The sequence below is a fragment of the Mesoplodon mirus genome (genome assembly GCF_964341445.2).
Source record: "Mesoplodon mirus genome assembly, chromosome: 12".
Taxonomy (NCBI): domain Eukaryota; kingdom Metazoa; phylum Chordata; class Mammalia; order Artiodactyla; family Ziphiidae; genus Mesoplodon; species Mesoplodon mirus.
The window spans coordinates 38,774,822-38,800,161 of NC_138988.1; the positions used below are offsets into that span (position 1 = coordinate 38,774,822).

At 54.4% G+C, this 25,340-nt stretch overlaps 1 protein-coding gene across 1 annotated transcript in view; it reads right to left on the reverse strand.

Moving 5' to 3' along the window:
• BSN (bassoon presynaptic cytomatrix protein) overlaps positions 1-25,340 on the reverse strand; it is a gene marked incomplete at both ends in the record, with an annotated part of 84,917 nt that overhangs the window by 17,140 nt on the left and 42,437 nt on the right. Inside the window, 2 exons of the mRNA XM_082639078.1 lie at positions 4,426-5,310; positions 18,696-19,104. Of these exons, the coding sequence (XP_082495204.1) occupies positions 4,426-5,310; positions 18,696-19,104 (1,294 nt within the window). The remainder of the gene's footprint in view (positions 1-4,425; positions 5,311-18,695; positions 19,105-25,340) is intronic.

A 25,340-nucleotide genomic window follows, 5' to 3' on the forward strand; every position in this document is an offset into this window, starting at 1 on the left:
CCTGTTCATGCATTCCCTCTCCCCGTTTAGTGTTTACCCCCCTCATTCAATCATTCACTTGCACGTTCTCTCTCATACTCTCCCTCATCCAGCCCCAGCCCTTGGGGAGCTGCTGCTCACTTGCCCCTTTTCCTATCCCCTTTGACAAGTGGGCAGGGGACGATCTGGGACCTGGGGATGGACATGGGAGGCTCTGATGACCACTTCTGCCTTGCCTCCCTCTGTCCAGTTCCTTTCTGGGGGCAGGAAGGTAGGAATCCTCCAAAGGCTATCGCCACCTAATAACGGTGGGAGGTGTAGATGTGCATACCTTCAGATGGAGCTAGGTGGGTTCAGGGTGAGGCAGGGGAAATGAGTTATCTGAGAGAGTTGGTAGGGTACCCCACAGGCAGGTGAGACCTGCTACTTTCCGGAATCACTGGCTGCTGTACCTCATGGGCCAAGAGAGCCCAGTGAGGCTGCCTTGGAAGCTGGGCATCCTCCCTGCACTGTCTGACACAGCCTGAATGACCGTGCAGAACACAGTCTCTCTGCACGTGGAGCTGACCTAGGTGTCCATCTGGTTACAGCGACACCGGACTGGCTGCCTAGCCCAACATACCCCCAGCCCCACTGCCGGACCAGGGGCAGTGGATGAGAACTCCTGAGAAAAGGATGCCCAGAGGTTAAAAATAAAAGAGCCCAAGACTTGCACACTGGACCCCAGGCATGGCCATCGCTGGTGCTTCTGTCCCTCTCTGGACTCTTGCCCTGCTCTTCCCTGTCCCCAGACATGCGTAGGCTCCCCTTTTTGGGACCTCTGCCTCCGATAAGAGGAATCCTCCCTGATATCCCCAACATTTGCCTTTATGGTTGGGCTGTGCTCTCCTCATGCTCCAGCACCGAATGTGTCCATTCCCTGTGGCCATCCCTCATGAGACGAGGATCTTGCACTGGCCACGGGGTCAATTCATACCCAGGTAGTAGGGGCTGGTGGGGACTCTTTCTTTCTTGTACAGAGACCCTCTTTTAGGACACTCTGGTTCCAATCTCCTGGCTCAAGGGCTGACTGTGTGTTGGACCTCGCACAAGTATCTGAAGTATGGCATCTCACCTGGTTCTCACAGAAACCTAAGAGGGAGAACTATGGCCCCCAATTCCACAAGGGAGGAAACAGGTCTCCCTGAGATCACTACCCAACAGGCAGACTGAGGCAGGTCTAGAGCAGAGGCAGCCCCCACCCCAAATAGGCCCAGCCCGTCCCACACATCACAGGTGCCAGTTCCTTTGCCCAGGGAGGCCTGACTTCTCAAGGCCACGGCTGGTATTTTGGCAATTATAATAAGATAAGAAACAGGCAGTGTTACTGTAACAACTCCAACTCCACTAATTTCTTCACAAACTCTATTTTGAACCGAAAGCCAATTAAAAATTAAGCCAGAGGGTACTATAATCTTTCAAAAAGATAAATAGATAAAAAAATTGGAATCAACAACTGTTAATCATGAAATGACTCACATTTTACAGCACTATGGTTAATTTTTCAGAGAAAATTTCAAAGGGAAAAGGGATCTAGTCTTATTGCCTCCTCCATCGTATGCTCTGGACTCCCTCTTGAGAAAGAAGGTAAAAAGGTTTTTACAGCTCAGAGAGTTGGGGTAATTCCCACCCTGGCAGCCCAGACAGGTGGCTCCAGCCACAGGTGGAGCCACAGCAGGTCTAACAGGCCTGGGGGGGAGCTGGCCCTCCCTCAGGCCCCCAGCCTGCATGCAGACATGCCTCATGCTGTGCACAGAGACAGCCAGATGGAGAGAGACAGCCAAGGCAGACCTACCCCTCCACCACCCTCCCAAAGCAGGATGTGTCTGGGCCACCTGCTGAAAAATCAGGAGCCTCTTACCAAGAACACACAGGGAAACACAAAATTGCTCTAAATGCCAAGTGGCCATTCACTGAGATGGGACCAAAGATGGCCCATGGCCTGGTTAAGAGCCTTAGCTGGGAAGGGCAGGGGAGGGGGACACACCAAGCACCAGCCCTTCCCCACCAGCCTCTTGCAAGACCCAAGGCAGGCAGAGCCGGGAGAAAGTTCTGATCATTGTCTGGGTGAGGGAGGACAAGGGCTTGGAGTAGGGCCGTGGCTTCAGGGATGGAAAGAAGAGGCCAGGGTCTAGTGCCAGTGGGAAGGCAGAGCCAGCAGGGCTTTGTTCATGGAATGGATGCTGAGGTGAGAGAGGGGGAGCTGAGGATGACCCCAGGCTGCCAGCTTGCACCTCTGATGGATGATGGTGGCACAGTCTCATGGTGGGAACCATGGGAGGGGGCATGATGGCTGCCCATCCACACTTTCCCCAGGAGCAGCCACAGGCCCTCTGGGGATAGCAGCATTAATTAACAAGCAGAGCCATGAGGAGAAAGGAGTCAGAGAAGCTGGGCCATCTTCTGACTACTGTTAGGAGCAGGAGGTGCGGGTAGGGAAGATCTAGGACCAGGACGCCCAGCAGCTTTGCCATCAGGCCCATGGAACCCACAGATCCTGTGGAGGCAAGGGTGGCCCTGGCCAAGGAGGTGGCAGTGGGGCAGGACATGGAGACAGCGGGACATGGAGGGACTGGGGCAAGGGGCAACGCTAGCTACCGAGGGGCAGAAGCTCCAGGGGCCAGGGAGGCAACAATCAAGCCTCTAATGAGGGGCTGAGATCAGAATCCAGACCGCTCACCCAGAGTCAGCATGCGACTGAGACACTCCTGTTTGGGCAGAATCAGCATTTCCCCTGGCCTGGCCCAGAGGGAGCTGAAAGGAACTGTCAGGAACATTTATACCCCTGGACAGAGACAGTTTTCCCCTCCTCTCTGTACATCCTGCTTAATGAGGAAATGTGGGCCCAGAGGTCCCTCAGGGACAAGGGTCCTCCAGGCTGGGCCAGCTCAACAGTCCAACAGGGCTCAGTGTCAGGCTGTCCCACCCAGCAGTGGGTGTGTGCCTGGCTCTGGACTGGAGCTCCTCTGGCCCTGCGGTGACCCCTTGGTGCCCCCTCACCTCTCTGGGCAGCCAGGCCAGCCATCCTCCAGTGAGCCAATGGATCTAGGGTTTGGGGAGGTGGCAGTGAGGACCTGGAGGGCATCACATGAGGTATCACATGAGGAGGTCACTCGTCTTGCTTAGGCCGCCCCTCCCTGTATGTTGGAAAATATGGCCTGTGGCGGCCAAAGTAGTCTTCCTTATCACCGTGGGCTGCTCCCATGGAGGCTTGGCCCAAGGCAAGTCACAACAAGGCGCCACAGAGACCATGACTACACCACACACTCCTCTGTTGTCTCTGGGCCAGCGGTGGCCTGCACTCCACACTCTGCCCAACCATCAGTCACATATGGCTTAGCCCAGGGGCCCCAAGACTCAGGTGGCTACCGTGTGCAGGAGGAGTGGGCTTGGCTTTACAACTCCTGATATGACACAGCTGGAGACACATCCACCTGCCAAGATGAGCCAATCACAGACCGCAAAGGCACACACGGAAGGGGACACACCCAGCTATGGGCAAGGCAGCCAAGGTAGGGTTCACATGGATGGCCCTGGGCAGGGTGGAGTAGGTGAGGGCAGGGGCAGTAGCAGCCTTCTGGCCAGGGTACCTCCACACCTTCTCAACCTCCCAGGCTGGGCTCCAAGCTTCAAGAGAGCACCAGGCCTCCTGCTCCCTTCCACCCAGCTCTGCACGGGGCCCAGAACCCTCCTGTGGAAGAGGGACTGCAGAGAGACAGGCCCCAACCCCAGCGCTCCCTCAAACTTCCCTCTGGGTAAGAAGAGCATCTCTGAGCATCCCCACAAACAGCCCCAAGGAGGGCTAGGCCCTACCACAGGAAAGTATGTGGACCAAAGACTGTGGCTTTGACAAGGAGATATCAATACCCACGACCTCAGACAAGGAGATGAAGGGAGGACACTGCCTGGCTGGGCTGCCCCGCTGTAAGAAAGCCTTCTGCCCTGCCCTGGGCATGGGGGCACAGCCCTCTGCCTAACAGCCTTTCAGGCCCTGTGAGGGTCACAGACTGAGGGCAGGGTACGGCTTCAGGTTCTTCCTGCATGCGCAGCGGGGCTTGGCATCATCCATGAGGGCCATGCCCATGATAGCCAGGAATGGGGAGGCCGGTTCAGGGCCTCCTGAACCTGGCTACCTCTGGGACCATCCTCAGGGCACTGGTCAGCCGGTCGGAGGCAGCGGGCACCATTATTCTGTCCACTGTGCCAGTTAATTCTCTGAGTGGAAGGACAGGCCGGGGGCAGGGACAGGTAAGGAAGCATAGACCCTCTGCAGCTGTGTAGGGGCAGCCCTGTGACTGCTACAGACCCAGATTTCTACAGTCCTTTCTGGTTCCCATGCCCCCCATCACCCCAGGCCTTGGCCCCTCACCAAGGCCCAAGGGAACATGCTTGGTCCAACTCTCTTACCTCCACCAGGTGGGGCGTCGGGTTGAAGCCACACAGGTTGCACACCTGGAGTTTGCAGGTGGTGCAGGTGTTATAGTTGGCGGGGCCCTTGCTGCCCACGTTGAGCTCAGCTTGGCACAGTGGGCAGGTGGCCCTTTCCTTCGGCGTGGTCTTTGGCTTGGCAGCAGCCTTGGCCACTGCCTGGTGTTCTGCTCTGCCATGCTTTGGACTGGTTGTTCCCCCAGTTCTTGCCAGGGCTCCAGGCCCTGATCCAGGACCTGTTTTAGCTCCCGGCTCAGTTTTGGCTCCAGGTGCTGGCCCAGACCCGGGCCCTGAGCCTGGAGGTCTCGGGCCAACCTGCTTGCTGGCGTCGCTGAAGACAATCTTGGGCGGCCCCTTGCTGGGGGCAGGCTGGCCCTGGGGGTCGGCCTCAGGCTGCACAGACATGAGGGTGCTCGCCTGGGTCAGCAGCGATGCACCAAGGCCAAAGAGCTTCCCAGTGAGGCCCTCCTGGGTCGGCTCAGCAGCACCAGGCCCAGAGGGCGCTGTGGTGGCACTTCTGGCCGGGGCCTCTCCTGCTGGTGGCCTGGGCTCAGCTGTGGAAGGCTTGATGGGGAGAGGGGGCTGAGGAGACACCCTCCCCACCTCCGGAGGGGCAGCTGCTTGGGCAGGCCCCGGCACTGAGGTGGCCCTGGCTGTCTCAGCCTGGCGGGGGCCAGGCTGTGGTCCCCCTGGGCCCCGTGATCTCTCTTGCTCCGGCTTCCCCAGGGGCTGTTTGGCTGGGGAGTGGACCGGAGACAGGGCTGGGGAGTGCAGCTGCTGCTGGCTCTTGGAGCGAGGCGCAGTGGTCATGTCCATCCCTAGAGCCCTCTGCATCTGGCAGTTCAGACAGAGCCATTCCTTCACCTGAGGAGGAAGCATCATGGTCATCAGGGTGGTCAGGACTGGGGGTGTCCATGGTCCAGGTCATTGCAGCCCACAGCAGCCAGGGCCAGCTCCTAGCACAGGCAAGGGCACCAAGCCTGGCTCCGGTGTTTCTGGGCTGCCAGGAGGTGGGCTGAGGGACAGATAGCACTGCCCTGCCCTCTAGGAGCTGCCAGGTGCGTGGAGCCAAGCAGAGGCAGTCACACACTCCCCACCCCCAACTACCAACACACTGCCTGCCAGACTGCCTTCCAGGGTCCTCCCCATGCCACTGGCTGTACCTCAGACCTGCATACATCATCCATGTCCACATCCTGCCTCACCAATCCATGCTCCCATCCTCCTGGCTGGATGACCCCAGAAGTCTCCAACTGGTCACTTTCTCTCCCCTGCTGCCCCCTTCAGGCTGTTTCCACACAGCAGCCAGAGTGATCTTTTGAAATATAAACCAGGTGGGAAAGCATGACCCTAGAACAGTGCCTGGTATGCAATGGTTACTCAATAAAAACTTGCAGAATGAATAAAGAAGTGAAGAGTAACAGGTGCGAGAGGGAGGCATACAAAATAAAAAGAAACCATGATTCCTGTCCTAGAGGAGCTTAGAATCTAGCTGAGGAGACAAGATATAAATGAGCAATCCTGAGAGCAAAGTAAGTGAGGGCAAAGTAATGCAATGTAAGTGACGTAAGTAGAATAAAAAAGCCTTTTGCTTTCTTAAGAGAAATTTTTTTAAAGAAAATGGGATAATTTGTGCCTCCAGAATAAACAAGGCATGTGTTGCTGTTCCCATGATGGACGTGTAGTTTCTCTCTGTCATTAACTACTCCTTAGGACAGCAGGCTTATGACTCAGGTTGGGCCAATCACTGGCTGCAGCTAGGGGTGCAGGGATGGGCATGTGACCTTGCAAACAGGGCCAATCAGAGCCCTTCCATGTTACTGCGTGAGTGAACAACAGGAGATAGGCTCACTCATCAGAAGGACATAGGCTTGGAGTGGTCAGTAGCCTTCTTGCCCAGCATGCAGAGAGGCACTAAGGATGAAGTCAAGAGACAGTCGGAAGCAGAGCCAAGACAAAGAGGAACGAGCAGAACTGATAACTTTATTCAATTCCCTGGATCCAGCTCTACCTTAAGTTTACCCTCGGACTTCCAGTTACATGAGCCAATATCATCTTCCTCCAAAAATCCACATACAAATCAGAGAATGTCATTTACAGGCTCAAACCCCTCTAGTGGATTCCCACCACACTTAACCATGGAAACTCTTTACTGTGACCCATGAGGCCCCCGATCTACCCCAGCCTATGCCTCTCTCTGGCCTCCTTTCCTGCCTTCTCCCCTTTGCTGTCTCACCGCAGACACGCCGGACCTCCTGTTCTGCCAAGCGGTCCTCTGAGCTCTCTTCTGTAACCAGGGCCTTTGCGCTCACTCTTCCCTCTGCCCCCGGGTGCTGCTAGCTATGCAGGTCTCAACTGAGTATCACCTCACCAACAGGGCCCTCCCTGGCCACACAATCGAAAATACCTGGGACTTCTCTAGTGGTCCAGTGGTTAAGATTCCATGCTCCCAGTGCAGGACGCCCAGGTTCGATCCCCGGTCAGAGAACTAGATCCTGCATGCTGCAACTAAAGAGCCCACATGCCGCAACTAAAGATCCCGCAAGTGGCAACGAGGATCCCGCATGCTGCAACTAAGACCCGACACAGCCAAATAAATAAATACATAAATAAATATTTTTTAAAAAAGAAAGAAAGAAAATACCTCTGAAGCACTCTGTAGGTAATCACCTAGTTTATCCTCTTCACAGTACTTATTCTTTCCCAAAGCTTCTGCTACTTTGTCCCTTTGGGTGTCTCCTGTATCCTTGCCCCACCCATGAGCTCTTGTTTAGGTGGTCTTGGGAAAGTGCAGTGTGTGGCACAGAGCAGGGATCACTCCAGAAATGCTTGCTGTGGGATTAATCCTGACAACCTATTAATAGGGGCATAGCTCTTGCAAGGCCGCAGCCATGAGAATGGAGATTCAGCATCCCATGAGGAGGCTTCTCCTTCTCAACCAGAAAGGCAGAGGCCAAGTCTGCTCATCTAGGGTCGAGCAGTGAGAGTCTCTGAAAGCACCACAGTGGCCCAGTTGCCAGGGAAAGGTCCAGTCTGGTCCCCGGGGCAGAAAGCTCCTTCTGCCCACCCTCAGGGGTGCCTCCAGCCCTGCTCTCTGCCTTGAGGTCACAGGGCTGTGCTGCTGCCGCTGTGGCTGACTTGCCACAGTTTGGGAGCCTAGGCTTGGCTGTCTTGCCCAGCAGCCCAAGAGCAGCATCCAAGGAGTGGGGAGAAGACTGCACTTTAATGAGCACCCCCTGGCACCCTGCACCACACAGGGCATGTTCGCAGGCATTCTTGCATTTTACCTTCACAGTAGAGAAAACCAAGGTCTAGTATGATTTAGCCACCAGCTCTCACAGTAACCCAGCTTGCAAGTGGCACTACTGGCAAGACTGGCCCTGCCAGCCCTGCCCAGCTCCTGAGTTGCAGGCTGCAGCCTGCGGCCTTTTGCACGTCTGCCTCTTCTGCAGACCGCTTAGCCTCACGCACGTCAAGTCATGGGTCTAGAAGTTGCCCCTGCGAAACTCAAAGACCAAGCCTGGCTCTAGAAACCATAAGAACAGTGATGCTGCCGCACTGGGGAGTGAAGCCATCCCCCAAGCCGGGAACTGTTAACTCATCTAGATGCTCTGAAGACCCAAGGCAGTTTTGTCTACCTTTGGACAAAGAAAGCTACAGAGGAAACAATCTGTGTCCCTGGGACTCAGCCCAAAGACTCCTTTAGAAAAGTCATTTTTGGCGAGGGTGATGGGGATTCACTCCCATCAAAAGCGGGAGCTCCCAGGGGCAAGCTGTTTTGGCTCACCCTCACAGGGACCCTGGGAGATGATTACCCTCTTGAGGGGAGGCCTAGGTCCTGGCCCAGGACGGCAGCCACAAACTCAGTTCCTGTGGTGGGTGCGCAGCCCACACTGGAGGCCCCATCTCTGAAGCACGCCCTGAGGTGGGACTTCCCAAGAAGAGGAACCTGAGAGGTAAGGCTCTTTCTCCTGGGACTTCAGGGTGACCTTCCTTTGGGTTCTGGACAGGGTTGAACAAGCGCCTGTGCTAAAACTCCTGCACTCACCACCAGAACCTTCCCTTACCCAGCCCCCATCACCCAGGCTGTCACAGGCGTCTCACCTAAAATAGAACCTCTCCAAGAAACAGCTAAAACGCCCCTCAGTGACTCATCTCCCAGATGGGCGTAGCTATTTCTATCCAGCCTCTTCCAGACTGCAGGAGCCTTGACTGTGCCCTCCCCCAACCCCTCCCAGGCTCAGGCCCAGGCAGATAGGGCCAGCACACAAGGCCACCCAAGGAGAAAGCTGGCTGGGGGATCTCTCTGAACCCAGCAAGACTTTCCTCTCTGCCTCCCCGTGGAACTTCAGAAGCTTGCTGGGAGGGGCTCATCCTCAGCCTCTTCCTACTCCAAGGTCCTTACCCTGTGTTAGGGGGACGGAGGCTGTCCACTGGGTAGGGAGGGAGATGGCTGTGCACCACCAGCCCACCTGCCCACCTAGGCTGGGTATACATGACCAGGCCTGGGGCAGCTCCCCTGGCTCTGGAACCAACAACGGCGAGAGTCTTCCTCAGCTGGACACAGTGTCTGTGGCTCCTGGGTACCCTCCTAGCTGGCTGCCCACCATCATCAGAGGGCATGGTCTTCTACCAGTGCGACAGGGAACCTCTCTTAGAGTCTTGTTATCAAATATCTCCATAAGCCCTTGGCCCATGGCCAGGAGGTAGGCAGGTCACAGACTTCATGTCCCAAGACCCAGAGATGGAGCTAAGGGGACTTCCCAGGGCTACTCTGAGGTAGATGGTTCTGCCTGACATCAGCTTTGGTCAAGCTGATCCTTCTTGCCAGCAAGGGGACCCATTGTGCCATCTCAGAGGCACAGATGCCCCTGCACCCAGCCCAGTGGGGGTCTGAGCAGCAGTGGGGATGGGAAGGCTCAGTATGGTGTGCAGCCAAGAGCTGGTCCGCAGATGGGGGAAGGAGAAGCTACAGGAACATGGTTTCCCATAGGGAGCCAGTGCCTGCTCTGCCAGGAGCCGGCCAGAGATTCAAAAAAGCAGGCCTTGTTGGTTCCTGGCTCTGAAGGGACTTTCTCCCCGAGAAGAGCCTTTCTCAGCTGCTCCCTTACTTGCACTGGTCAATCACAGAAGGGCAGTAAGGCAGTGCAGCCCACCAAGGATCCAGAGGCCTGGGACCAGGCTAGGGGCTCTGTGAACCACACGTCTGCGTGGCCTCTCCCTGCAGCTCCCTCCACTGGGCTCTGGGGCAGGAAGGGGAGTGGGGAAACTTTGGGGGAGGGGTTTCTACATCTTTCCCACAGGGGCACTGGTGGCACTGCACCTGCCACCCTGCGTCTCAGCCCCAAAGGGTGGGATCCAGACTTGCATGTCACATTTGGCCCCAAAGGATGCTGCCCAGGGAACCTGCTTCTGCTCCTGGGTGGGGCCTGCCGCACTGTCACCTCCGTGGCTACCAGGAAGCTCTGAGGGCCCCCAGCAGTAACAGGTTCTCTTTCCACCATCCCCTCCCACGTCCCCACCAGCAAGGAAGGAGGGTGGCAGACGTCACTTAGCCTGCCTTCCTGCAGAGAGCAGCGGCTTGCCTCCGAGCCCAGCCCCGCCTGGGAGAGCGGGCATGCAGGGTGTCAGATCACTGCACTGACATCATGCCTGATGCTGCATTCATTCATTTTTCCATTTTGGTACACGTTGAAACATCACAGGAGCAGCTTATAAATGAGTCTTCCCTGCTGATGCCAAGTCTAGAGATTCCTGGGAGGGCCCCACCGGCCAGTGTGACCTCATGCTCTTCCGGGCTGTGAGTCACCTGCCAGGCCTCGATAGGAGGCGGCACATAGCCCACTGTGGGCTGGGAAGAAGGGTGGGCCTGTGCCCTCGCACTGCCCCTAGCATTGGACATATCACCTGCCTCATCCAGCATCTAGCTGCCCCAAGTCTGCCATCAATCTGCTTTGCCTGTCAACTGGTTGACCTCAGGCTTAGGGGTGGGTACCACAGGGTCCCATAGAGCAGGGCACATTGATCCAGAGCTGGATCAGCCAGGCCTGTGCCAATCTCATCAGGTCAGGACCCTGAGGGGAACCCTGGGAATCTGCCCAGCATCTGAGGCCAGGATTTGGGTCGTGGAGGCTGAACCCAATTGCTGCTTGGGGCTGAAAGGCCTCACTAGCCTGGAGCTCCGTGAAAGGGAAAGAATCCATCCCCTTGCTGATCCTCCTCCACCTCCCGATATCCCTCAACTCCCCCCAAATCCTACCACAGACGGCCTCCCCTCCCTCCCAGGCCTGTCCACTGTGCCCTATAAAATCTCCTGTCCAGGACCGAGCCAACTCCCCTACACCCCATCCCCATACTCCTCTTGGACCCCAGACCACCTCTCTAGGAGAAGCTGCACTCCCTGGATTTCAGAATGTGGCAATAACTCACCTTCTCTTTAAACTCCCTAGGGCCCTCGGAGCTCAGCCTTTGGCTTACCCACCCTGTTCCCCCTCCTGGCTCCTGCTGCCTTCCAGGCTCCCTCATCATGACTCTAGTCTCAGAAGTCCTTGGCCCTGGCCTCCCAGGCTTCCACTGCACTGACTCCCACAGTCACTGCAGATGGCAGCCACCCGCTAACCCACCTGACACCTCTATCCCTCAGCCTCACCCTCAAACTTACCCTCGCCCAAAACTGTCTCTCCTCCCAAACTACCCCTGTGCCTGTCCTCCTCCAGCCTCCAGGTCATCTCTTAGGCCTCCCCACTGCAGCGGGCCTGGGGCCTTGTGGAGACCTCCCCCACCAAGCCTCTGCTTTCTGTTCGTCCATGGGCCCTCTGCTTTCACATCCCTTCCTACCCAGCTGAATCTATGGTCTGCTGATCCTGTCACACTCTGCTCAATGTCTGTGCTCTCTTGACCTGTGTCTGCTCCAGAATTAGATCCAACTGCATACCTTTTTCTCCGGGCCTACACCTGAACAGCTGAATGGGTACCAGGCAAAGGGGCTCCACTGTAAATTAACTTATGTCCTAGCTTCTCCCGGGCCCCCCAGCTGCCTGGTTAACTCACTCCATCTCTCCAGTTAGCTCTTCTCCACAAAGGCTGGTTCAATTTCTCCATCCCCATCCCTGCCTGTCATCTTCCCCTGCCTTCTGGATCAAATGATGGCCCTGCTTCCAGTGTCTCAAAAAGGAGCCACATAATAGGATGCCTCCTCCACACTCAGGATCTAGACCTGCCTTTTCGGGGTCCCCACTCTTTCAATTATGCCCCATCTCCCACATGCCTAGGCCTCGCTTTCCTCTCGGAGCTCAGACAGTACCACTGTCTCCTGCTTTTCAGAAACCCTCTTCTGCCTGCACACCTTCTCTAGTTACTGTCCGGGCTCTCTCCTCTCCTTCTCAGCCAAGCTTCTCGAGAGTTGACCACATGGATGAAGCTCAAAAAACACTGTGCTGAGTGAGAAAGTACTTACACAAAAGAGTGCATTCTGTATGATTCCATTTATATGAAGCTCTGGAATAGGCAAAACTCATCTATGGTAGATAAAAAATCAAAGCAGCAGTTGTCCCTGGAGGAGGGATGAGGATGGACATAGATGGGGCCTGAAGGGACTTTCTGTGGTGATGGGGATGTTGTTTGTCTTGACTGGAGGGCTTTGGGTGACACAGGTGCATGCTTTTGTCAAAGCTCACTGAATGGTACATTTAAGCTTTGTACATTTCATTCTATATAAATTTTACCTTAAAAAAAAAACCCTTAAATACTGATCTCTAACTAATGAGAGGCTTACTGAAGTGTTCAGTGGGAAGTATACTGATGTCAGTATATGGCTGTGAATCTCCAAGGCCTCCAGTCCTGACCTGCCTGCACGCCAGGGTCTTAGATTTGTCACCCTATTGCACTCACTTGGGTGCTCACAGACAACTCCAACTCGACACGACCCAAACAGAAGAATTCTCCATCTCCATCTCCTACCCCCATGTCCACTACATTTCCACAACCTGTCTGTTTAGCCTCCAAAATACACCGGGAATCTGTCACGGTTCCCCCCAACCCTATGACCATCTCTAGCCCAGCCCCAGCCTGCCCCTATAGGCTATTCTCCACACAGCGGCCAGAGTGTGGGGTGTGTGTCTGTGTGCTACTGTTGTATACATATACATCTATGAAGGGGAGTAAAACAAACATAACATAAAATGTGCCATTTTAGTCATTTTTAAGTGTAGATTCAGTGGCATTAATTACATATATGATGTTGTGCAACCACCACCATTATCTATTTCCAAAAAGATGTTTTTAAATGCATACCTTACCTTCCCACTGCCATCATCCAAAACCCTTGACATCACATCTGGAGCCCCCAGCAGGATCTGCCTGCCCTCTGGACCTGGCTTGCTCCCTGGCCCTCACATGGGCCACGTACTTCCCCTCAGGCCTCCCCTGCCTCCACCTGTCTCTGGTCCAGCATCAGTCTAACATCTGCAGTCTAACCTCCCCTCCTTGTAGAAGTCCCCAAGAGTCTTGTCACAGCATCACAGCAAGTCCCACCAGCCCTCCTCCTGGTCCTCCACAACCCTGACCCCCAGGTGCGACTGTGTGTTTGCGGGCGTGGTTGCTGGTGAACCAGCTGCCTCTCCCTCTGGCCCGGAGGCTCCCCAAGGCTGAGCAACACATCTGCTGCAGCCCTGCCTGAATCTCCAGTGTTGAAGACAGTTCCTGGCTTATATATGGACTCAAAAAGCAGTTGTGGAGGGAAGAAAGGATGAGAGGAAGGGAGAGGGCCACCTTCTGACTGAGTAGATACAAGCGGGCCTGCTCAGGCCAAAGTGTGAGCTAACAGACAGTAGAAATGGCAGAACCAACAGGTGACCAGCCAGCAACTGGCTACTTTATGGAGCTTTCCTCCTCTGCCTCTTCCTGCCTCTCCCCCTCTTGTCCCTTCTCCCTGCTTCTACTTTATTTCTCTCTTTCTACCCTTTTCACTCCATTCTTTTTCATGCTGTTTTCTTTTGCCCTCACATACAAAATCAGGTGTTTTAGGAATAAAATTTCGTATTTTCTGTTCTGATTTAATTTTACATTCATTCTTAGATAACTTTACAGCCCCCTTTCACAGCTAAAAGTTAAGTGCCATGCCTGACGGCCACAGCTATAAAAAACTCCCACTCCTGAACAGCCACCTCTTCTGCCTGCCCCCAGTGGCTCTGGCCTCCACCCTGTAGTGGCCCAAGCAAGATGGCCAAGGGGCCTAGTTCCTGGGAGCAGGGACTGACAGCAAGGCCGGCTGCCCAGGGCTGGCTGAAGCTTGGGGGGCATTTCCCTACCGACTCAAGAGATTGTGTGGGTCAAAGTGGCTACTGCCTGGCAAACCACCCAAGGACTAGACGTACAGAGGGGAGAAAGGCTTCCCAAAGGGCCCGCCACCTGGAGATCCATTTCCTCTTTGTTTGGAGGTGGAGAGGGGAAGGCTGGGCCCAGGAAGGAGGAGGACACCTCTGCCTCTCCTCAGCTCACCGCTGATCCATGTCCTTCTAACACCCGCTCCTCTTTCCTCAGTGGCCCAGGCGGCAGTGTGGCCAGGAGGGAGCAGAGGGAAGGGGGCAAGGCTGGTGGCTGCAGCAGAGGAATCTGTGCTGCACTCACAGCACCACCCCCGGGCCAGCTGGTGGCCCAGCCCTCGCCGGAAAAGAGTGGGATGCAGGCAGGAGAGGAAGAGGCTTGTGGCCACTGCGTCTCTCCCTCCCTTCTCCACACCACCCACCCTGGCAAGTGCCTAAGCCCAAGGCTTGCCAATGGGGTGGGAATGGGGGAGGGCACAGTAGCTTGGTCTTGGCTTCGTCTCAGCAAAGTCTAGACCTTGGAACGGGTGAAGAAAGACCATGATCACTCTTCTGTAGTTTTCTTAGAGGGGCTTATAAGCAATTCTGACTAGAGCAAGGGAGGTTGAAGGCACATGGGCTGCCTGGACCTGGAAGGCTGGGGATAAGGCGGAAGCTCTGCTGCTACCCACAGGGTAGAGCGTGGGCCTCCCACGTGCAGGCTACAGCCTGACTTTAGGTGCTGCTCTGAGAGGATTCTGCTGATCCGACCAGGAAGCCCAGGCGTGCAGTCAGCCCTGCCTCTGCACAGCACTCATTCCTGTGAAGCTGTTGCTAGTGCGAGGACAGACTCCACTGAAGGAGTTCCAGGCCAGGATATGCTGCTGGGGCTGCTCTGAGCAGGGCAAGGAGGCCCCTGAGGGGGCTGACAGAGACAGGCCATGCCTGCCCCCAGCCACGGCTTGTCCTCTCCAGGAGCTCACTCCCACCCCGCTGTCCTCCCCGACCTTACCTTCCCCCTCCACCCAGCTGGCTCCTTCCCACAGCTATCAGAACAGGTGGCTCTGTCCCAGAGGAGAAAGGGGTGGCAGGCCTGAATGCTGAGTTACCGAAGAGCAGACAGGTGGGCTAATGTGGCACGGAGCAGGCTTGGGGCATCGGCAAAGCCACTGACACTGGTCCCTGGACCCTGCTTCTCCTTAAACATTCCGGAGGTTTAAGGTACTTGTGCAAGAACCTACATCCAGGGAGAGAAGAGAACAGTCTTCCTGTCTTTTCCCCATCACTGGGCAGTGACTTGGCTTAAATGCTAACACCTCTGGCTTCCTGGTCAGTGCGTCGTCACAGGGAGGGTCTTTTGTGGGTGGTGAGAAATGTTCTGACCCCACAAGAAAAACCCCAGTCTTTTGCCATGGTTTCAAACAGGTTAAATTATTTACCTGCCCTGAGCAACCAGGGCTGGAGATCTCCAGGAAAAAACAGCCTCCACCACGAAGAGTGGCCAGGATAGCCCTGCTTGCTACGAACCATCCTCAGCCCAAGCAAAAATGGATTATGAATAAGGAGAATGGGGATGGGAGTCCTTGGGGTAAAACTGGAGACCTAGCTACTGGTTCTGGGTCCCCAGCTCCCTTGCTCCAGAATGAATCAGAATAAACGAAGACTTGGTCTCCTCATCTGTAAACAGAGGGTGCTCTGAGCTGCTCCCTGACTTCCATGAAGTCTTAATGTGCTCCAGGCACTCAGACCCCCAGCAAAGTGCATGGGCAGGCATCTTCCTCTCAAGGCATCACAGCCTTGAGAGTCAGCCAACCTGGGCACAGGCAGGACAGCAAGTGCCACATCTGTTTGAGTGTGGTACCCATCCAGCAGCCCCTGGGTCCACTGGCCAGAAAGCAGTGGTTCCAGATCTCAGACACTATTCTGGCCACATGGGGCTGACCTGTATGTGATTCTCATCTCCACACCTGGTGTGCTGTTTCCACAGGACCCAGCTAAAGTAATAAGACCCTGACAGATGCCATGACACAGAAAAACCAAAACTCTGAGTTCCAGTGACCATTGGCCCAGCAGTGCCAGTCTTTTCCCTCCTATTCCTTTGTCCTCACATAGCCATTCAGCACAACAGTTCTATCACATTCCTAATCTGTGCTGCAACTTGAGTTACCAACCAGCCCCTGATTCTCTCCTTGTGACACACACGATAAAAGGTTCATTTTCCATGGTCTCATTTCCAAAGATCCAAGAGCAGATTCATTAGTGGTCTGAGAGGCATGAAACCCTCCAAGTCATTTGTGTGGTGGAAAGCTGAGGAGCAATGCATCCTGCTCACATGCCCTGACGAGGCTTCGGTGACCTTCAAGGCAGGATGCAGGACCCAGGCTACCTCGGCATTACCACACTAGCAGTTTCAGGCACAAGCTCGCACCCCCAGACAGGACCCCAATTAAGCTGCCCAGTGGCCAGTGTCTGTAGTGCATCTGTGCTGGGACTGGCAGTCCCCCCACCCCTTTCCACTCTAGCTGGGCTCCTCCTAGGAAGTGAGAAATCAAAAAAGGAAGTGAGTAATCAAAAAAGGAAGTGAGTGCTGGAGCTGAAGTTCCTGGAAAAGGTCACTCCGCCTGAGCCCCTGCCACCTACACCAGCCTGACTTCAGAACCCGCCCCTTGCGCTGCCCAGAACCTCAGGCCAGGCAGGAGCCCAGCCCAGGACACCAGGGCAACCCCACAGAGAGCCTTGTTGGCTGATGAACATCATGTTAGAAGGGCCAGAACAGATGTGGTTTGATCAAGGTGGATCTATCAGCAGGTACGCGGGCAAAACTTGCAAATGTGCTTTCTCGTTACGTGGAAGCATGACCAGGGAAGTGAACCTGCTTTTAGTGAAGTGACAAAGGGCAACTGCTCTGACTCAAGAACTAGGCTCTGCCAGCCCCTCAGGAAAATGGGCCAAGGGTTCTCTTCCTTGACAGGAACACCACTGAAAGCCAACCGTGAAGAAGAAAAGGTTCTGCTTGGAGACCATGGCAGAAAAGGGCATCCACCAGGCGAGAACCTGGAGAATGGTCAGCATTTCCCAAACTGAATGCCATGGAACTGCAGCCCCTAATGTTCAGTGAAAGCAAGTCTGGGAAAGGCCACGAGCAACAGCCCTGTCTTGGAGCTCCTGCGTGTATATGCCTTGAAGGACCTGGTCCGGAGGCCCGCTCTTCACCAAACACTGTGAATCTGCAGTAAGCTGGAGGCCCCTTTCCTCCTGGCCCTGAGCCCCGGCTTCCTCCCAGCACAATGAGGCAGATGGACCGAGTGTAGCCAAGGTCCTCCCACTCTGCTGTTTTTCCAGGCACAGCCAAAGGCTGGTTCCCCTCCCACCTCACCAAAGGTCCTAGGCTGGGGGAGTTTGTTGTGTGGGAAGGACTGAGATGCCCACCAGGAAACTGGTGCCACCATGTGCGGCTCTCCCTTGATCTCCGCCTACCCCACCCAGAGTCGTTCGGGTCCTGCCGCTCTAGTGAGCATCTCTGGAGGCTGGAACCTGGGGGGCAGGGCCAGCACAAGAGGGGATCCCCACAGCAGCCTCTCTCATCCCTGCCTGCCAAGCCTCCCTGCTCCTGTGAGGCTGGGTGCTTCTGGCTTCTCGCTAGCAGAAACACCCAGGTGAGCTTCCCTGGTCTTAACCACGCTGTTCTAAATACTGAGGAGCAACACTTACCTAACTGATCAGTGCAGGGATGGGCTGTTTCTAATCACGGATGTAATAATCACGAGTGTACACGCCTCCTCAGAAAGCCCCCACACTCCAGGAGCCACTGCAAACGCACTGAATCATCTCCCCACACCGGCAGCTCCTTCCTTGGAATCTCACACTTACCTCTCGCAAAGCACACGTCCCACACCCACAGCACCTCATATCACAAATAGACCCCGACCTGTGAACAATTATTCTCACTCATCCCCCCACCCATGTGGTCCAAACGGCTCCTGCTGCTGATAATCCCAGCTGCGGGCCTGCAGTCACCACTCTCCATCCGGCCCAGGGGCAGAGCCCTGGGGAGACTACCAGAGACTTCTGTGGGTTACCGCGGAGGAGAGGGAGGAAGCTGACAAACCCACTCATTTCAAAGGTATGGCCCCAGCCCAGCTAGTATATTGGGGCACCCAGCCTCCATGGCACCAAAGAGAGGCTCAGGGGCTTGGCTGAGCATCCCACAGCAACTCAAGGCATCCGAACACAGCAAGGGTGGGGCTGGGAACCCAGGGTCCTCTGGGGGAGAATGCAGGCCAATCTCATGGAAATGGCCTTGCAGTGGCCTCTTGGTGAGTGTAGGACACCGTCTCCATGTGGATGCTTGGCCCCCAGTCTGGGTCTCTACTTTACCCCGAGGTTGTTTCTTGGGATGGGTAGCTGCTCTGCGCCATCAGGCCCCAGCTTACTGGAACGGAAGCCCAGGGGAGGCGCTTCCTGAAGCCCAGGTGGGAGGCAGTTTCCTGTCTCCCTTAACACCTTGCTCCCCTCACTGGCATCCCTCTCCAAGACCCACTGTCAGGGAGAGAGGCTGGCCAACGGCCAGGGAGACTTGCCTCCCTTTGGGCCCTGCAGCTGCTCATGGCCCTCTCCAAATGAGCATCCACTGGGAAAAGTTGTCTGTAAGACTGTCGTTGGCCCTCCCTAAGGCCATTTTTCCAGGTCAAACTTGGACCAGGTAAGAAAGCGTCTTCTACTCAAGACTGAGCCTAAGCTTTCAGTAGGTGCAGGAATCCCTCAGGACAATCCCCCACAGAGACTTTTTCTCTGCTACCACATCTGGGAGCCAGAATACAAGCCCTGGGAAGACAAAGAAGCTGATGGCCAAGGGAGATGACCAGGAAAAGAGAGCTGGTGAAAAGGGGAACCGGGGAGGCCTGGGAAGGCAGGTGGGATGGAGGAAGCCGGCGCACAGCTGATTACCTGGGTGAGGTGAGGGTTGGGGTTGAACCCACACTGGTTGCAGACCTTGTTGTGACACTGGGTGCAGGTGTTGAAGTTTGGCTGGCTGGGGGTTGACGTGAGATCCGAGGTCTTACATATGGGACACAGCGTGCTGCTGGGAAGGGGGGCGATCTGGGGGACGGAGTAGGGTGATGTGGGGGTGCTGCCTCTGTCCGGTGACACAGAGGGGGACCGCCCTGATCTCTGCGTCCTGCTGTCTACCTGCAGCGTCCTGCGGGGGCCATCAGCCTCCTGGCCTGCTGGGCCCTGTGCCCTTGTCTCCTGGGGGCTCTCACGGCTGGGAGCAGGAGCAGAAGGCTGCTTCGGGGTTGGGGAAGCTGCTCTCTGGCTACCCAGGGGCTCCTTGGGGTCCAGTCTCCTGGAAACGCTGAAATGACATTGAAAACGACGATGTTAGAGATATACCTTAGAGAAGTCCCCTGCAGAGGTCTCCACCAACCTAGGTGACTCTGCCAAGCCCCGTCGCCACCCTCCTCTGCTGCCCAGTGGCATCATCACAGCCCCCACTGGCCAAGTGCTGACTGACAAGTGTCCCCCGACTTGAACCCTCAGCACCAGGCCATGTGATCGGCTCATGAGTGGCCCCTCTTACATCCCACTAAAGTGCAGAGTCTGATTCAGTAGGTCTGGGGTGGAGTTTGCACTTTTAAGAATCTCTAAGGCACTCCAATAAAGCTGTTAAAAAAAAAAAAAAAAAGAAACTCTAAGGTGATGCCTTTACTATAGTCTGCAGACTACACTTTGAAAACCAAGGCTCTCAGGTGCTTCCCTGGTGGTGCAGTGGTTGGGAGTACGCCTGCCGATGCAGGGGACGCGGGTTTGTGCCCCGGTCCGGGAAGATCCCACGTGCGGCGGAGCGGCTGGGCCCGTGAGCCATGGCCGCTGGGCCTGAGCGTCCGGAGCCTGTGCTCCGCAACGGGAGAGGCCACAACAGTGAGAGGCCCACGTACAGCAAAAAAAAAAGAAAACCAAGGCTCTAAACCTACACATTAGTAATACCTAGGCTGATTTAAAAATTTCTGACTCTCAGACTGCACCCCAGACAAATTACATCAAAATCTGTGGGGACAGGACCCTGGCATTACTATTTTTTTCCTCCCTAAGTGATTTCAACATGCAGCTAGTTTAGAGCTACTCCCCTGGCAGGTCTGTTACATTCTGGCTTGTCCACTTCAGAGGCCAACCCCAGGCAGTTGGAGGTGAGGGTGGGGAAGCACTCCAATGCCCAGTTAATGCCATCTCCAGCAGGGACAATGGAGCCTTCCTTCTGGCAATCTTCCAGCAGGTCTAATGCCAGACCAAGTCCATCAAGATGGGTGAAGTGTTACCTTTCTGCCAGTGCAAGGCAGGGTGGGACCGGAGTTCTAGGATCCAGGCCTTGAGGAACCATCGAGGGGGGTTGGGGTCAATGTGCCTGACCCCAACCTCCATCCAACATGGCCCTGCTGCAGCAGAGCCAGCAGAGTTGAGTAGTTCAATGAGGTAGAAGGCAAACCATCAGGCTAAACTCAATACCCTATATTCCTTCTCATTTGACCCAATTTCAGTTCATTTCTGCCAGTTTTCCAATTTGAAAAAAGCCAAGCACAAAAAGCCAAAAGCAATGCTTCATATTGCTTCCCTGAAATTCGATACTTGCTTCAGTCTGTATTCATCTGGGTGGATACTGGCACCCAGGCGACAGGGCAGCCTGGCTGAGAGCCACTGCAGAGGCCCAGCCACAGCCGCCTGTGGAGCATCCTGGCCTGGCCCCTTCAGCCCCAGTGTTCCTGGTCCTTGTAGCGTCTGACTAATAGGAGGGGATTCTAAGTTTGCTGCCTTTATATGAAGACCATCTGCTTGCCAAAAAAATTCAGGAGCCAACTGTAGGATGCCTTAGGACAAGCTATTTCAGAGGGGAGATGAGGAGCCTCCCTGGCGAGGCCCACTTCAAGACACTCTGCAGTCCTTCTTCCCTTCCGAGGAACTGCTGGGGAAGAGACACATCCTTGGTCTAATAAAGACTCTTCCAGGAAAAGGAAACACTGTTGAATGTCCATCAACCAACAACAGAATACACCCATCCATCCAGTCTCACAGACCTGCCACTTTCTTCTTCAGTGGGATAACCAGAGTCTGAGTCTAGCCCCTCTGAGTCACCTTTGCCACCAGCTGTGAGGCCCAGTGTGGTGGTGGCTGCAGCCATCTCTGGCCCACACTTGGAACCTGGGCTCTAGGGCCTTTCAGTAGACTAAATTTCTAGGTATTGTAAAGAAATAATCCCGCTTGGTTAAATTCATAATTTCATTTTTTACTTAAATTATTTGGGGCTAGAATTTAAAAGCAGCCCTTGAAAGCCAATCAGAAACGGGCTTCCCTGGTGGTCCAGTGGTTAAGACTCCGCACTCCCAATGCAGGGAGCCTGGGTTCGATCCCTGGTCAGGGAACTAGATCCCGCATGTAGCAACGAAGATCCAGTGTGCCGCAACTAAGACCTGGCACAGCCAAATAAATAAAAAAAAAATTTTTTTTTAAAGCTAATCAGAAGCTATGAAGAGCCCTTTATAATATGTGAAGAGACTGTAGCCCCTTCTCAGGCTGTGCAAGGTCAGTGGTTTCTCCTGAGAAACTTAGCAATTTCTACTGTGTTTGTTTTGCATGAGGTGTGACAGGCAATCTTCCGTGTACACAGTGACTTTTTAATTCAGTGTTGCATCACAATGTAGTCTTCCTGGGGACATTTTATGTGATACTTAGGGATCCAAATTCAAGTTAACTTTCAACTCAGCTGTGGTGACAGTGAATACACAAACAATGCCCACTGCACCCAGCAAAGTCTGCACTGGAAGGGCAACGCTCCCTGCACAGAGGCCTGATGTGTGTTCACACATCACACGGCGACTGTAGCTGACACCTGGCAATCACAATACACGCCCATGAGCCCTTCACTCTCCTGTCTCCTGGATGATTCCTCACACCTCTCCTTGATCTGCAAGCCGCCAGCATGTCCCCTCCCTCTCCTCGTTGTCACTGGCGACTTGCTCACCATCTCGCAGGGAAAGCGGGAGCCACTGGAGGGGAATCTGTACATCTAAGGCCTCTCGGCGTCTGTTCCGCTGTGTTTGCCTGTCTCCTGTTCCCAAGGCCCACTTCTCACCTTCACAAATTCTCCCCTCTCCTTCACCGTCCATGTTTACCTCTCTATTTGGATGATTTCAATGGCCATACAAACATGTGTCTCCCATCTTGAAAAAGAAAAAAGAACTTTGGCCCACTTTCCCCCTCAGCTACTGCCTCATTTCTCTGCTGCTCTTTACAGCAAAACTGCTTGAAAGAATGGTCTCCGCTCACGGCCTCCAGCCCCTCTCCTCCCTTCCTCTCAACCAATACAGCCTGGCTTTTGCCCATCCTTCCACAGAAATCACTCAGGTGACAGTCACCGGTGGCCTCCACATCATCAAATCTGACAGTCGCTTCTCAGTTCTTCCTCCCACCTGATCATCCCCTGACCAGCAGCGGAACTTGACAGCGCTGAGCATTCCATCCTTCCTGAAATAAGCTCTCCACTGGCCTCCCAGAACACCACCCTCTCCTGGGCGACCTCCTCCCTCCTGGCCATACCTTTCCAAGCTCTTCTGCAAGTTCTTCCTCATGTCCCAAACCAGGGACCCCACTTCCTACAATGCAGGGACTTAGCTTTTGTCCACACAAGCATTTCACAAATGTACACAAAGCCCTGAGGCTCAAGACCCACGCAGACTCAAGGCTTTAACTCCCACTCCCCACTGATAACTACAAATGTGTGTCTGGCCCAGACCCCTCCCCTGAGCTCCTCCCTTGGCTCACTGCCAACTCTACATCTTCACTGAGATGTCTTACAGGCACCTCAAACTTGCTGTCTCCAAGCTGAGCCCCTGATATTCCCACAAATGTGCCCCTCCCCATCTTCCCCTTGGAGTCTCTGACTCCCTTCTCTCAGCCCATGTCAATCATCAGTAAATCTTGTGGGCTTCAGCATCTGGCCACTTCCTCTGCCTCCTCGCTCCACCTGTCAAGTCACTGTGCCCTCTTTTTTTTTTTGCACAAGCTGGGGTGCTCCCACTTGCCCCTCTATGTGGCAGTCTTCACCATGCGGCAGCTGGGATAATCCTTTACGTACATAAATCAAACCACTTCCCTTGTCTGCTTAAACCTTCCTTTCCCTCCCACAGGAAAAGCCAAAGGCTTTACAATGGTCCATGAGGCCCCATGAGATTTGGGCCCTTTCCCTCCAGCCTCATCTCCTACTATCTCTCTCTCCCTGTGTCCACTTCCCTTACGCCAGGCCCACTCCTGCCTCTGGGCATTTACATCTGCTGGCACTTGTGCTCTCTCGAGTCTTTGCTCTGGTGCCATCGTTTCGGAGACACCTTCCTGGACCACCCTATTTAAAATGCAGCTTCCATCCCTCCTGCCTCTTTGTTCTCCATGGCACTGAGCGCCTTCCAACTCATCATATACTATGTATGTTGCTTCTGTGCACCCTCTGTGGTCCCTGCATTAGCCTGCCAGGGCTATGCGGGCAGGGCCTCTGTGCTTTCTCCACAGCTGCATCCCAAAGCCTAGCACAGTGCCGAGCACGTGCTGGATGCTCAATACATGTTTCCTGGATGGACGGACTGCAGTCACATCACGACTCAGAACATTAAAACGTGGCCCCAAAATGTGTTCGAGCTGAGGAGATATGGCATGTGACAGGTATGCACTCGGCCCTCCACTGGATCTGACCTCACACAGGACAGAATGACAGAAACAGCACCCGGAGTCCTCTCTGGCCAGGGGCTGCACCCCCAGTCCCACCACATAGGACACTCCGCTTGGCCACGGCGATGGTGATACTAATCGGGCCCTCACCATGGGCGCCACATGTGCCAAGCACCTGTCACATATTAACTCCTTTAAGCCTCATAGCAAATCCGTGCGGTAGGATCCAATTTGCCTATTTTATGGACAAGGAAACTGCCACACATAGAAGTTATGGAACTTGCAAAGCTATAATGACCTGTAAGTGGTGGCACTGGGATTCCAATATCAAGGCCACCAGTCCATGTCCCTAACCATGTCCCACGCCACCTCTGGGGGAGCACAGTGAGGCTATGGAGGGGTGGGAGGCACTGCAATTTGGATTCTTTGGATTCTTTTTTCTTTCTTCTGAAGAGCTGTTTAAGTGGAAACTCCCTCAGAAGCGGTCTGACATTTTGCTTCTCCCTGTAGCCAAGGCCCCAGCACCATGCTGGGCACTGAGTGGACACTCAATAAGTGTAGATGCAAAGTACACAGGAAGTCATATGGCAATGCAGTGAGCTCACGGAGCGGGGCTGAGCTAGGGCAGTGGTGTTACTTAGTTATGACCACTTCCCCTGGAGTTTGGCCAGCAACGCTGAGAGACTCATAGAGAAAACCACATTCATTCACTCATTCATCGAGCATTCAGTCATTAGCAAAGATTCACTGATCCCTGGAATGATAGTTCCAGGCCCTGTGATAGGTACTGACGGTAAGAATGGATTACGTCTCTTACAAAGGAAGGTGGGCCCACAGGTGTTCATTGTATTGCTATCCTTTACATCTTACACATATTTTATCAGTGTTCTTATATTCTCTATAAACACCTATTCAATATTTAACTAAAATAGATTTTAAAAAGTGAATCAGACAGGGATCCAGTCTTCTGGGATCCTCCAGTCCAGAGAGGAGACAGATGTGCAAACAAATCACTGTAAGACACCTCCACACAGTCCAGGGAAGGCAGAAGTCTGACAAGGCTTTGAGGACTAGGAGACATCTAAGCCAGGTCTTAATGGATGGGCTGTTCTCCCCAAGGTAAAGGGCAATCGAAGCAGAGAGGAAAGCACTTGCAACGGCCCAGAGGCCTGACAAGGTGTAAGTCAGTGCTATTCTCAGCACCTCGAACAGCTCCTGGCAACAGTGTGCACCCAACTACCAGAACTACATGGGAAGCTCAGAGCTAAAATAGGAAGGGCCAGGAGAGGAGGGCCTCCAAGCTTTTCAAACAAGGGAGTGCTCCAGCTCTGCGTCAGGGAGATGGTGGAGGTAGGGAGACAGTGAGAATAAGGCAACAGCCCAAAAGATAGTCCAGGGACCAAGAGGGAGGGCAGGCTCAGCAGGGGTATTCTGACCTGGGGTCTAGGGAGGAGTGATTCTTTTGATTGACACAGAGGATCCAGGGGGAGAAGCCAATTGGTGGGTGGAGGTTGGGGAGTGAAATGGCAAAATCACTAGGTTGAGTTTGGTTTTGCTGAGCTGGTGGTCTTCGGGGGGCATCCAAGGAACATCAGGAAATGGGTCGGAGCTTGGGTTCAATTCAGACAAGTCTAGATATTTTTATCTGAGAGAGTTAAGGGTTCAGTTCACAGGCGAGCCTCAGGGGATAAAGATCACATGGAGAGCAGTGGTCCAGAAAAGATTTGTGGGGAGCATCAACATTAATGGGAGCAGAAGGGGTATCAGAAACAGAGGTCAGAGAAAGGAGAACAACAAGAACACAACCCCCAGGGTCAGAGAAGTTCCCATAAGGAGGAGCATTCAACAACATGCTCCTGAGTCTACGTCCCTGAGGGCTGA